Source organism: Corylus avellana, chromosome 10 (assembly GCF_965113065.1).
Source record: "Corylus avellana chromosome 10, dhCorAvel1.hap1.2, whole genome shotgun sequence".
NCBI classification, from domain to species: domain Eukaryota; kingdom Viridiplantae; phylum Streptophyta; class Magnoliopsida; order Fagales; family Betulaceae; genus Corylus; species Corylus avellana.
The window spans coordinates 19,711,440-19,724,610 of NC_142499.1; the positions used below are offsets into that span (position 1 = coordinate 19,711,440).

Genomic DNA, 13,171 nt, shown 5'->3' on the forward strand with positions numbered 1-13,171 from the left:
TTTTTTTTTATTGAAAATGTCTTTTATATTGATCGATCATAGTGAATTAGATCATTTGAACTATAAACATTCAATTAAGCTATTAATCATTTATAGAAAAAAATATTGTGTGAATAGTATTTTTTTTCTTGAAAATGTCTTTTATACCCTTAAAATTGTTATAGAATTTCAAATTTACCCTACATTTAAACTTAAAATTATTTTAAAAAAATTGTAAGTATAATTTTTTTTTAAAAAATAAAATAAAATTACCCTAAATAGCGGCGACTAAGCAATGTCGCCGCTGATTGAGGCTTAATAGAAAATATTTGCGCCAACAAATGGCGCGGTTTCTGAAATTTTCGAACCAAAAATTTTCCCCAAACGCTCGAAAACACGAAAATCCCTAAAATTTTCCCCTCCCTCAAAAGCACTCAGCTCCCTCATCACTCTCACTCTCGATCTCTCTCCCGCTGCTCTCCCTAGCTCACCCTCTCTCTTACTCCGTCGTTTCGTTCTCCTCGCGCGGTAGTCTCCGCCTCGCGTTGGAACCGTGCCTTTGAGCGGTACCATTCGGAGCGTTCCTGTTAAAAGTTTCGAACGGCTCGTCGTTTCGGCGGTGATCATGGAAGATACAGAGACCTGCAGTAGCAGAGCCGTGGATTTCGCGCCGACTCTTAGGTTTGGCAGATACGAGTTGAACTTCTCAAATAATAATTCTGATGAACTTCTCAATTTTCAATTAGAAACTTTTTGATCGCTTCACGTCTGGATCGCTCTCCACCAAGACGAAAAGGTTAAATGCCTTGAACTTTTTTTGTTCATTTTTACTCTATTTGTTACTTCTAATTAGAAACTTTTTGATTGGTTTAAACGCCCAATTTATTGGTCAAATGGAGAGAAAAACCATAGATATTATACTTTGCCATGTGCTCTGCTAGATCTATTGCTTTGTTGCATTCGTTCCTTTCTACAATGCTAATTGGATTTTTTTGGAAATACATAATTGGCTGCTTATAGCTATTTGTATTACTGCTGCAATGGATGGAAAAAGGTCCGTAGTACCGAAAGCACTTTTCGTGAGCAGTAATCTCCCCTTATTTTTGGAAAGCTAGTGGCTGCGTGTGAATTCCTTCATGGCAAGGGACGGCCTGTATTATTTAGAATAAACGGATAGCATTACTCTTTTTTTTTTTTAGGATAACTCTATGTCTATTGTAGAATTTTTAGAATCTTATGGTTCAGATTTTGTTGCTCAGCATACAACTTAGTGAGGTATAATGAATTAAGGAAAAATTAGGGATCATTTATATTACAACTTTAGAGATGTGGTAAATGTTGAGTTTGAAGTTTCTCTAGATTTATCCTAATTCGAATGCACACAATGTTCTACTGCATTAAGCACTTTATATGTTCATTTATTTTCTAATCACAGAATGAGAGATTGGAGAAGCAAGCAGAGATCAAGAGAGTCCGGGAGGAGTTATTGCAACAAGCCAAACATAGGGACCCTCTCGCTTGACTGTTGCGTTGTGCTGTGATGCCGGTGGCACTTTTCTCTTAAATTCCTGTTTTTTCTTGAATTTTTAAGTTGCAGAGTTGATAGAATTATAATAATCAAGTTATCTGTTTTAAGCTGATGACTGTGGCGTAAACAAATTAATTTGGTATGCAACTGATGTGGATACTTTATAGATACGAGTTGCAATGCTGACATGGGCGCATTAGGTTTGGCAGGATTTTATAAGTTTTATTATACTAGATAGTTCAAGAAAAAGAATAATTTCTGGTTTGATGCAATAGGTATGAAGTCTCTTCTGTAAAAGTGAATGAGAAGAGTTGGGAAAATTTCCATTCATACCATTGAAATATTCAGGATCCCGACGGTAAAGTTTGAGGAAGAATAAGTTTTTCTATTATGTAAGTTTTCTCCTACCAGAAGAAGTTGAGATCCGTGGCTTCATCAGATATTCTCTCCTGGTTGGGGAAAACTACACATTTAACTCATACTGGTTTGTGACTTTGCTTTGAACAGTTATATATCCTTGGACCTTTCTTAGACATTGCAATATGTATCCTATTATTTATACATTCTATTTTGTTTGTGTGTATTTCTTATGATTTTTCTCTCATCTATATTCAACTTAATGTTGCTTGCTTTCTTTGTGGATGATGAGATCTTCAAAATATTTTTACCATAAACAAAAAATTTTCATAGATTGCTCGAAGCTTTTATAGGTTTAGTTAATTAACGCTGTAATAGTTTCCAAAATTTGCAGGGCAATGCATGAAATTACAATTTCAACAAATGACAAGCCCAAACTTTTCAGTCAGGTTGCTGACCTCTCTCTCTCTCTCTCTCACATAGGGAGCATGTTGAACTTTATTTGTCTTGAACCATTTCTTGGAACCATCTGTGTTGTATGACTTCCAATGTCCACTGTTTTCAGCATCAGAAACATATCCAGGATAGCTCTAATTCTTATTTTAGCATTATTTCTTAGATGTGTGCTGCATAATATGTGGCGTGTCAATATTCTTGACGTTTATGAGGCATCTACTCGAGATTAAAATTTTTGAACAAGGTGATAAATATATTGCACAAGAGAGATTTATGTTTGATGCTGCTAATGGGCATTATTGTTTTGAAGGCTGGAATTCTACAATCCGCTTCAGTAATGTAACATTAGATCCATTTAATACTAGAATAGTTCATAACTTATTTCATTTTTTTGTGTGTTTTTGAAACCCTATTCTAGCGATAACAGAATTTTTCCTTCTTTTGGTACAAGTACTCTGTTAAAAGAGAGTACTTGTACAAGAAGCACTTTGCGTCCACCTTCCTTGCAGACCCTTCTTGAGGATGTGCTTGACTCAGCAGCTGTTCCTCACACTTCTTCCTCTGGGGGTGATTCTGATGGAAAAAGCAGATGTGAGCTCAGCAGTTTTTATTTTATTCAGTTATAGTATTTCTGTTATTGCTAGTTCTCTTACAGTCATATTTTTATTTAAAGCGAATAGTCTTGGAGATTGCTTGAAGAAGTTGACTATGAACTTACACTTTGATGTTGGAAGAGAAATATTACATATTCCCACCTTCAGCTTTTCTAGCTTTTTAGCAAGTTTATCATCATTGCAGTTAACACGTGGTGATGACTTGATATGCTTTGCCCTGCCCCAATATCCATTTCCACAAACAGAACAAAGATCATAAAATTCAACCAAAAAATGTCTATCTCCAGAACCCAAAGCTGAGTTCATGTTGATAATTGGAAAATATTACATTTCTTTGGAATGATTTAAAGTCTTTCAGAACTAAAAAAGTTGGTGAATTATGTAAATTAATATTTGTTGCCATAAAGGAACTAGAGCCACAAAGTAGTACTCCAATAGAGAGATAAGAAAAGTGTCATTTTGCTACAAGGTAAATCTTAACAATGATAATAGTATGCTTTAATGTTCCCTGGTTCTGCGATCGATCGCACTTGGAGTGCGATCGATCGCAATTTTCCGAAAACCTACTGATGCTGAGATCGATCGCAAACTTGTCTGCGATCGATCGCAATTTTCCGAAAACCTACTGATGCTGCGATCGATCGCACTTGGAGTGCGATCGATCCCAAAATTTCGAAAACCTACTGATGCTACGATCGATCGCACTCCAAGTGCGATCGATCTCCAAATTTTGAAAACCTACTGATACTGCGATCGATCGCACAAAAGTTTGCGATCGATCGCAGTTTTTTTTTTTTTTTTTTTTTTTATGACTATTAGGGTCGACAAATGTGGACCCTAATGGTCTCCAAATTTTGAAAACCTACTGATGTTGCGATCGATCGCACACTTGTGTGCGATCGATCGCAGTTTTTTTTTTAGGACCATTAGGGTCGACAAATGTGGACCCTAATGGTCAACTAATCAGCGTCCACTTCAAAGTGGACGCTGATAGTCAATTTTTTTTTAATATTTTTGGACCATTAGCGTCCACAAAAGTGGACGCTAATGGTTTAACTATCAGCGTCCACTTTGATTTGGACGCTAATAGTTATTATTATTATTTTTTTAAAAGGGCCATTAGGGTCCATAAAGTCGACCCTAATGGTTAACTAAAAGTGGACGCTATTGCTTGACTATTAGGGTCGACTTTCGCTTCCGTTTACATCATCTTTAGGGTCCAAACATTGCGACTTTTAGGGGCGATAAAGTGGACGCTAAAAGTGATCATTAGGGTCGACTTTTAAGTGGACCCTGATAATCAGACATTTGATCATTAGGGTCGGACTATTAGGGTCGACACTTTTAGGGTCGAAAAGTGGACGCTGTTGCCAACAGCGTCCACTTTAGGGTCTTTAGGGGCGACTTAAAGTCGCCCCTAAAGACCTAATTTCTTGTAGTGTATCAACACTATGTGGGTTGTTCATCTCTTTCCAATATAGAACTGAGACGTTACAAAATATGTTGTAACTTTTTTAAGATTTAATTTTAAGTTTTTCATGAAAAAAAACATAGTGGAATTAAATCTGGACCGACACCTAAGTCCAATCCAAGGTGATTAGCATTTAGCATATGCTGGATTTCCTTACTTTCTTGCACACATCTTCATCCTTCAAACTCAACTGGGAATCTTTACACTGGCACTGGTTAGATTTAAGTGGGAAATGGTATAGGTTTGTAAAATTAAAAAAAGGCTTTAACTTCAAATTTCTTACTAAGAATTTAAGACACGTAAAACTCTAATCTCCATCCCTTCCGCTTTGGTGAAGGTGTTCGTGCCTCCCTCTCATTATGTTCTTGTTTCGGATCATGACAGAACTAAGAAAATAACTCCCAACAAATTAAGGCTCCAAGCTTCTACGTACGAACGTTACCGGGTGAAAGTTGCTTCTGAAACCGCTTTACGCGGGCCCCTTGAGAGGACCAAAGCACTTATTTTATATTTTCATTCAATCATATATATTAGCTTCTAAAAATCAATTTTTATTAACAACATAAAAATATTAATTTTTAAAAAATTAAGCTAAAAATTTGAGTTCCAGCAGGGTTCCAAAAGTGGTTTGGTGATGGTCCGGCGAGGTTCTTGCAAGGTTTCGGTAGAGATCAAAGGGGATTCTAGTGGAGGTCCGCATGAGGTTCTGGCGGTGGTCTAGTAGTTTTAGAATTAAAAACTCAAACTCAAAAAAATAGTTTACGATTTATAAAAGAAAAACCATTTTATAGAAATTAATAAAACTTTTTTGGTCAACCAGAATTTTTTTTTTTATGACTATTATTTTCGGTCGCACCTGCCTAGCTAGTGAACATATGGCACTGGTGTGTTGGACATCTTTCCCTTCAATTTGTTCGTCAGATCCTATTTTCTAATAACAATCAATTGTAATAAACCTGTTGTTAGTTGTGATTCTTGTCTATTGGCTATAAAAGTCACAAATCGCCATTTTATTTATCTCTTTTACATTCGGACAAAGTTTTGGATCTAATTTATTATGACATTTGAGGTCCTCCTTCTGTTTCTATTGATGATGGTTAGCAAATTTAGACCCTTGGTGCTAAGCGTAATATTTACAATGGGCTCTACATCTAACTTTCTTTTGAAAACCTAACAAAATTCCTAGAAAGTGGTAGTATTCTCACAACAATTTTCCAATTGTCCTTGAAACATTGCATTTGAATATCTCCATCATGCCTATTTCTACACAGTCGTACACGGCATTCTAAAGCCAGAAGAAGACTTTGTTGCACATGCATGTCATGACAATCTTGTCAAAGTCGTCGCCATTTGGTGCTTAATTAACATTGACATTGCGCGCAGTGGAATATCTAGATATTCATCACGACTATTCTACACCGTTTAAAGTTGTGGACACCAATCTACTACCAAGAAGAACTATTGAACATCTTTTATATTGAATTTAGCCATGGATGGATAACACAGATTCACCAAAGGAGTGAGTTGATATGGCAAATCTTATGATTATTAGGTTCAAGAAAATAATCAATCAATTATCCAGACCCAGAGACAGACCTGGAAGGGGGTTGGTATGGGTCATCATGACCTCTTCCGATCCTTTGAAATCTTATATTAAAATATTATCCTTTATCCTTAGTTTAAATCTAATTTTCTTTTATTATAAATTGATCGTATAATTGTTTTTAGAAAAAATTTGTTTTTTGCTTCCCTATTTGTAATGTGCTTTGAGATGCAATTTTGTGTGGTATGCATTGGCCTTGTTAGCTTAAGATTTCTTACTAAGAATTTAGGACTAAAACCAGCGCTTTATAGGTTAGTGTATCTAAAGCTCTAATCTCGATCCCCGGACATGAATATATATATGTACCTTTTTTTATCTTCTTTTTTTCAAGGGGTGAAATCCACTCCTTAATAATGGCATCCAATATGAATCCAAAACGTTAATGAATTATTTTCCTCCCAATGCATCTATTTCGACGGATGTTAGAGCATGCAAAGTTGCAAAATGTATGATAAGAGGAAGGTCCATGTTCATGCATATACCGCACAACCTTGAAGAAACAAATTTTAGTTGGATCATTCCAAAAAATCATATACTCAAATGGTTACAAACAGACTCACAATGGGTAACAAACACTTTAAGATCGAATCAGCGACCCCCCGAGAGAAGCGAATCTGCGACGGAAGACAAAGGTATGAACGCATTGTCCACAGGAGACGGATAAGTCATGGCAAACGTTAAGCCACTGGCACAAAGACCAACCAAAGGTAACTCTGGAAGAGGAACATCCCCCTCCAAGAACTGAATAACTTGGCGCATGCTTGGCCTAGCTGAAGGCTCTGAATTGGAGCACAGCAACCCAAGCTTCAATACCAACTCCACTTCTTCTGCTACATAATCTGTACCCAAATTTGGATCCTTTGCTCCAAGAATTTCGCCTCGGTTCCAGTGAGAAAGCACGCAATCGACCAAAATGATATCCTCTGTTCGCCACCGTGGCTCTATAGGTCTTCTTCCACAAGCCACCTCAAGCAAAAACGCCCCGAAGGCAAACACATCTGTGCTTGTTGTGGCCTTGCCGCTTCGAGTATGCTCTGGCGCAATATACCCAACGGTTCCAACCACATGAGTCGTTTGAGGGTCACTTCCACGGTCATAAAATATTGCAAGACCGAAGTCTCCTAATCTGGCATTCAGTTCACCATCAAGCATGACATTACTTGCCTTGACATCTCTGTGAACAACAACTTGCTCCCATTCTTCGTGTAGATAAAACAGCCCCGATGCCACACCTTTTATTATTCCAAATCTCTGGCTCCAGCCCAGAGTGAGCTCAGGTTGGTAATAGAGGTACTTGTCTAGGCTTCCACGGGCCATGTAGTCATACACCAGAAGCAGCTCTTTCTTTCGGCGGCAATACCCCAAGAGTGGTACTAAATTCCTGTGGCGGAGCCGACCCATACTCACAATTTCTGCAACGAATTCTTTTATTCCCTGCCTTGATTCATGGGAAACCCTCTTCACCGCAATCTCAATATTGGAGGTAGGTAGTACACCTCTATACACCTTACCAAATCCACCCCTACTCAATAGCTCTTTCTCCCTAAATCCTTTTGTGGCAACAAAAAGATCTTTGTATTTGAATCTCTGAGGCCCATAGTCAAGTTCCCAGTCTTCCAGCAATTCTGCAAACTTCCTCTTCCTTCTTATGACATAAACTACACCTGAAATTGCTACCAAGACGAAACTAACAATTATTATAGGCAACCCAATTATAAAAAATTTCGATCTTTCTATACGATTACCTCCTAATATCGAAGGCAGCTGAACTTGAGAGATGAGAAGTTCTGGAGCCTCGTCATTCATCTTAAATCTCCAACCAAGAAGATAATGTGCGGTTAGGACTGAGCCAGTTGAGGACGAGAAGCCAATATACATGTTCTCTTCAATGATTGGTGAAAGATCGAGGTACAAAGACAATAGCGGAATTTTGGGTTTAACGATCGGTGTTACTTTAGCTCCACTTGATGTCGCGACATCAAGTGGAGCTAAAGTAACACTGATTTGCTTCTGGACACCATCGTATTCCACCCAAACTTGCATTTGCTGCCCACTTATAAGGCTCAGGGACCTAAACCCACCATTGTCATCAGCAAAATATCCTGCGCCAGCAGATTTCACGGACTTCAAGCCATTTATATTAATCCCAACATGGTTATCATTGATGTCAGCAAACTCGCTGCTCTGGATGGTATCGAGCTCTACGGCGAAAACATGGTTGGAGGCATTACCGTTGTTTCTGCCATTGAAAAGCCCAAGGTACTGGCTTGGCAGAGCTCCTGGGAGTCCTCTTGTGGGAGCAATCACAAAAGCAAGTCCATGACCGCTCAAAGTGGGATATTCAGAAATGATAGCAAATACAAAGGTGGTAGAGAAGGAGGAAACGGTACCATTGGACGAGTTCTTGAAGCTTATTGGATTGGGGTAGAAAGCATGACCCATTTGTTGACGTACTGTATCAGTGAGCTTTAAAGGGCCCGCAGAAGTGATTCTGGCTATGCCGTCTAGGCTTACATTTGCCGATGTAAACCCGACGAAGGTGAAGCTGGTATCTTTGGAGGCTACTAAGCTAATTAGGAGAGGCAGAAGCAATACTAGTTTGGACAACATGCCTTTATTTTGCATCCGCTCCCTCGGAAGTCAGACTTTAAATGAGCCCCTGCCGCACTGCTTTGAAAGCTCAAAATATTGAATTCCTCACAAAATTAAATCATCTGAAACTATTAATTTGGGTAGTTAGGTCTACACAGGTATTAAATCTAAATATAAAAATTTATTTACATACCTCTCAGTCTCCAAAAAAATGATTTAAATTGTTGAAGGCTTTGAATAGGATGAAAAAAAAATTCTCAAATTGCAAATTGTTGAACGGCTAATACCAATTGCAAATAAGAGTTCTGATTCTTCTGAATATAATATATACTATACTTATTTAAAGACTTAAAAGTGGGCTAGAGTTTTAGAAGAAAAAAAACAAAAAAAATTAAGGGAGACTTCATTGACTTGCCCCCATTCTTTTTAGTTTTTTTTTGTTTGTTTTAGTTTTTGGGTGACAGTACATTCCAACTTCCGAGACCGAGTGGGTTTTTTTTTTTTTTTTTTTTTTTTTTAAACATGGACTCCAAAAATGGTGTGTTTTTTAGTCATTTAAAACAGTGTATTTTTTTAGTCATCTTTAACCACGTTTCTGCCTTTCTGTGTCCCTTACTGTAAACCTAATTTTGAAAAAACTATTGAAATATGGTAAAGCTTTCACATGAGTTATGAAAAGCTAATTCTTTTGAAAAAAAAAAAACACTTGCCCCTGATATGTTTTTGAGGGAGGACAACCAAAAATTTCGAAAAAAAATTTCAAGAAAAAAATAATTTTTTGGGAGGTGAGTGGGGCATTTGACCCCTCTCAACCCCCTCCCTCCGCCCCTAGTTATGGGTTAATAAACATAGCGACGATCAGGGACGGATCCAGGTTTCAATTTGGAGAGGGATCAAGGGCCAAATTTTTTTTGAGAGATGCAAGTTTCAATCAAAACACAAAAAATACCTCGTAAAAATATTAGGGTCAAATACAAATCTGGTACATGTGATTTGCACTAAAATCAAAGAGACACCTGATTTTAAAAAAATATCACAAATGGTACCTGTAATTTGCAAATAAACTCACTTAGTATCTTTGTTAATATTCCGTTAGATTTTTTAATGGAATATCACGTCACCCTTACACGTGGCGCCACATGGCGTGATACTTGGGGTGGCCGAACCATCCCATAGGGGGTGACGGGCCATCCCATTCTGCCTAGGGTAGCTCTGGCCGGCGGCCACCCTCTTGGCAAAACCCCCAAAAAAAAAAAAAAAAAAATGTTGGGTGGTACATAGGTAGAGTTGTGGTACTAAATTGCTGGGAATTGAGAAGGGAGGAGGTGTGAAAGAAGCAAAGGACTGGATTGGGTCTTGACGTTCCGGGCTTCAGATCTTCTTGAGAGGCCTACTGGACTTGGATGCTTCATCAAAAATCGACTTCCATCGCCGCCTCTCGGAGCTAAAATCAAGATCCTTGCCTTCGTCAATTTCCCAATCTTGTGCCAACATGCGTGATTCATCAACACCCTTCCTGGATTTGCCACTATTCTTAGCCGCAGCCATCAGATACCAATAACTAGCTACCAACTCTGCCCTCTCTCAAGGATCGAATATATAATTGTTAGGGGTGAACCAATTTCAGATGCTCAACGGAATTAATTTATCTCTCTTTGTGCAAATTAAATAGTTACACAGTAGCAAAATAATAATCAAGCAAACCGACAAGCAAGACACTAAAATTTTTATGTGAAAAACCCTCCAATGCGAAGGTAAAAACCATGGGACCTAGTTCAGTTAAATCTTTCACTATCAACAATAATGAGTTTACAATTGTCTTTCCTAGAGAATTATTTAGAGGTTATCACCACATCAAGAATATATATATTCTTGGATGAAACATAAATTCATCATCCTAAAGTAGATTTCAACAAGAATAAAGAAGGATCTCACCAAATAGGTATTAGCAACCAAGCGACTAGAAATGAATTTCAATGATTGACACATGTCAATACATAGCACTCATCGTCAGGAGCAACACTCTAAAATTATATTAAGATCGATCGACAAATAACCTTCCAATTTATGACAAACGGGAAAAAGGGGTAACCTTTTTTTTTTCTTTCTCTCTCTGCGCCGCCGCACACTTTCTTTTCTTCTTATTTCTTTTATTTTTTTATTTTTTTTTCTCACGTGTCTCACATATACACGTTCCTTTTATATGAAAACAAAAGAGTAGAAACCCTTTTGTTTTCTTGTCCACGTGGGTTGGTCCCCACGTAGAAAGGGACCACCCCAACGAATCTGATTGATTGAAGTAGAAGCACGATCAGCCCGCCATTATAGAATAACAATGGCAGAAATTGAATGAGTCAACGCTTCCCACATCACCGAAGCCACACATTAGTGCTCGTTTTTAATATAGACACCCCCCAAATCAAATGCTACTATTGTTTTGCTCATGCATTTGAAGATGACTGGATTCGATCAGCCTGGGAGTTCAAAAAAAAATATGTTGTAACTTTTTTAATGGTTCAGATTTACTTTTAAATATTTTATGAGAAAGATAGAGTAAAACCTAAGCCAAATCCAATGTGATAAAATCTTTACAGACATCTTTAAATATGCTTTCCTTACTTTCTTGTAGACATCTTCATTCTTCATCCTTCAACTGGGAATCTCTACATTGGCACCGATTAGATTAAAGTGGGAAAAGGTCTAGGCTTGCAATTCCTTCATATTGGTGCATCAAAATTTTTGGTGCAAAACGCAAAGCAGATAAATATTATAATTTATGCGGAATTAACGAATATTTATCAAAGCAAATAATCATCAAAATAAGAACAATCACACACACGAATTTTGGGGACGAAGAGCAAATCTTTTAGAAAACGTTCTAAAAGTAAAACTTCTCTGGAGTAGTCAAACCAAGAAAATCACTATCAAAAGATTATCCAAAGATTACAGACACTGAAAACACTTACAGCCCTATGCAAGCACTTGACTCTGTAAGATCGACGAGCCTCCAACTCGTTTCCTTACTCACAATCTTCTTCAACGTGATTCTCCTTTACTGGATCCTTCCGATAGACTTCTCAATGAAACGCACAATGAAACTAACAAAATCCTCTAAGAGGAATAATTAGGCTTATACAGATTTTCTCTCTAAGCACAGCCTCTCACGAAATCTGGGGTGAAATTTTGTACATCTCTTTCTTAAATGAGATGTATATATATCGCACACCAAAACCCTAGACACCGACACACTTGAAATTACGTTTTGGGGTGTAACACTTACAGGGTGTCCATATAGGTTATTGGGCTGTTCAGACAGAGCCTTGCGGAGGACAGAAACTGAGTTTTTAAAACTGCTGTCCGAACTTGATCAACAGCTCCGATTAATGAGCGTTTGTGGTCCGATTGAGTTGAAACTTTGTAGGGATGTTCATGACACGTGAATCCTCATTGTGAACGGTGGAGATTAGATTTTGAGCATTCTATATTAGTATTTAAGCCCGTGGACAGTAGCCTCTGTATTTTGGAACCGAATTAAGCCAACAAAAATACTAACTCCCCCTTTCACAATTCGGTGACAAAACCAATAAGCTGAGACATCCTATCAACTCCCCATATTTACTCCCCATTTTTGTCATAAAATGACAAAAGGTCTTCATATTTCCTGAAACACTTCTCAAAATACACCAAGGCATATGTGGAACAGGAATAACACAAGAAAAACTCATGATTACATAGAAACGAAAAATGCATGAAGTTTAATGCAGATCATGGAGGCACATCATCACAATCTCCCCCTCAATGTATGACTCATTTATCAACAAGAAACTGGAAAAGTAAAAAAAAACATGGTTCCCTCAAAAGTCAAATGAACACATATGATACACACATCAACGACTCATGTATTTCACAATGAATATCCCAAGCATACTCAAAATATGAAAAATATACATAAGATTAGAAATGACAAGAAACTCATATTGTTTTACCCAAGCAAAGAAAAATGTTTCATTCAACCCATGATTGTGTGTTGTGTATGTGTAAGCCATCCAATGAGAAAAAAACTACCAACTTACAAAATGAGGAGAAAGTTTCACCAACTGAAGGTTTTGACAAAAAAATCAAATCAAAAGTCAAACCTTATCATACTAGAGTCTAGCCACTCTCATTCAATATATTCCTCTTTTAAAAAAAATTTTTGCACAAGTTTGACACAGTGAAATAAATTCCATATAGAACATGATCGTCTGACTTTTTTTTTTTTTTTTTTTTTTCACTATATATATATTTTTCTCTTTGAAAAAGTGTCCTTAAACAATTGATGCTTATCACAAAAGAGAAATGTTAGAATTTTTAAGCCCTAGGTTCAATTAGCATATGGTCAATTTGAAAGATACGACTAGTCAAAAACCTCATATAGTTACTTAACATACCTCACACTTAAAGTTTAGAAATAGCCTCAAATTAAGCTTAAATGTGCACAAGAGAGTAAGCATAGGCAAAGTGTGCCACATAAGCTTAAGCTTTAGGTAACCACAAAAAGAAGTCCATTAACACAAATTTTCATTTCATGC

General features: G+C 37.3%; 3 protein-coding genes across 3 annotated transcripts in view; 1 reads left to right on the forward strand and 2 right to left on the reverse strand.

Moving 5' to 3' along the window:
- The window catches only part of LOC132192308 (uncharacterized), a 69,400-nt gene that overhangs the window by 41,831 nt on the left and 14,398 nt on the right, over nucleotides 1–13,171 (reverse strand). The gene's annotated exons all lie outside the window — the stretch shown is intronic.
- On the forward strand, nucleotides 737–1,614 carry LOC132179621 (uncharacterized; the record flags this gene model as incomplete). The annotated part of the gene is made up of 2 exons (XM_088511013.1): nucleotides 737–775; nucleotides 1,415–1,614. Coding segments are annotated over 2 exons (126 nt in total), but the record flags the coding sequence as incomplete, so codon positions are not given.
- LOC132191273 (L-type lectin-domain containing receptor kinase IV.1) lies at nucleotides 6,392–8,717 on the reverse strand. Its single transcript, XM_059606218.2, has one exon. The coding sequence runs from the start codon at nucleotides 8,631–8,633 to the stop codon at nucleotides 6,597–6,599; it is 2,037 nt and encodes a 678-aa protein (XP_059462201.2). The 5' UTR covers nucleotides 8,634–8,717; the 3' UTR covers nucleotides 6,392–6,596.

Coding starts and splice junctions, on each gene's coding strand:
- LOC132191273 (XM_059606218.2), bottom strand. CDS start 8,633: ATGCAAAATAAAGGCATGTTGTCCAAACTAGTATTGCTTCTGCCTCTC.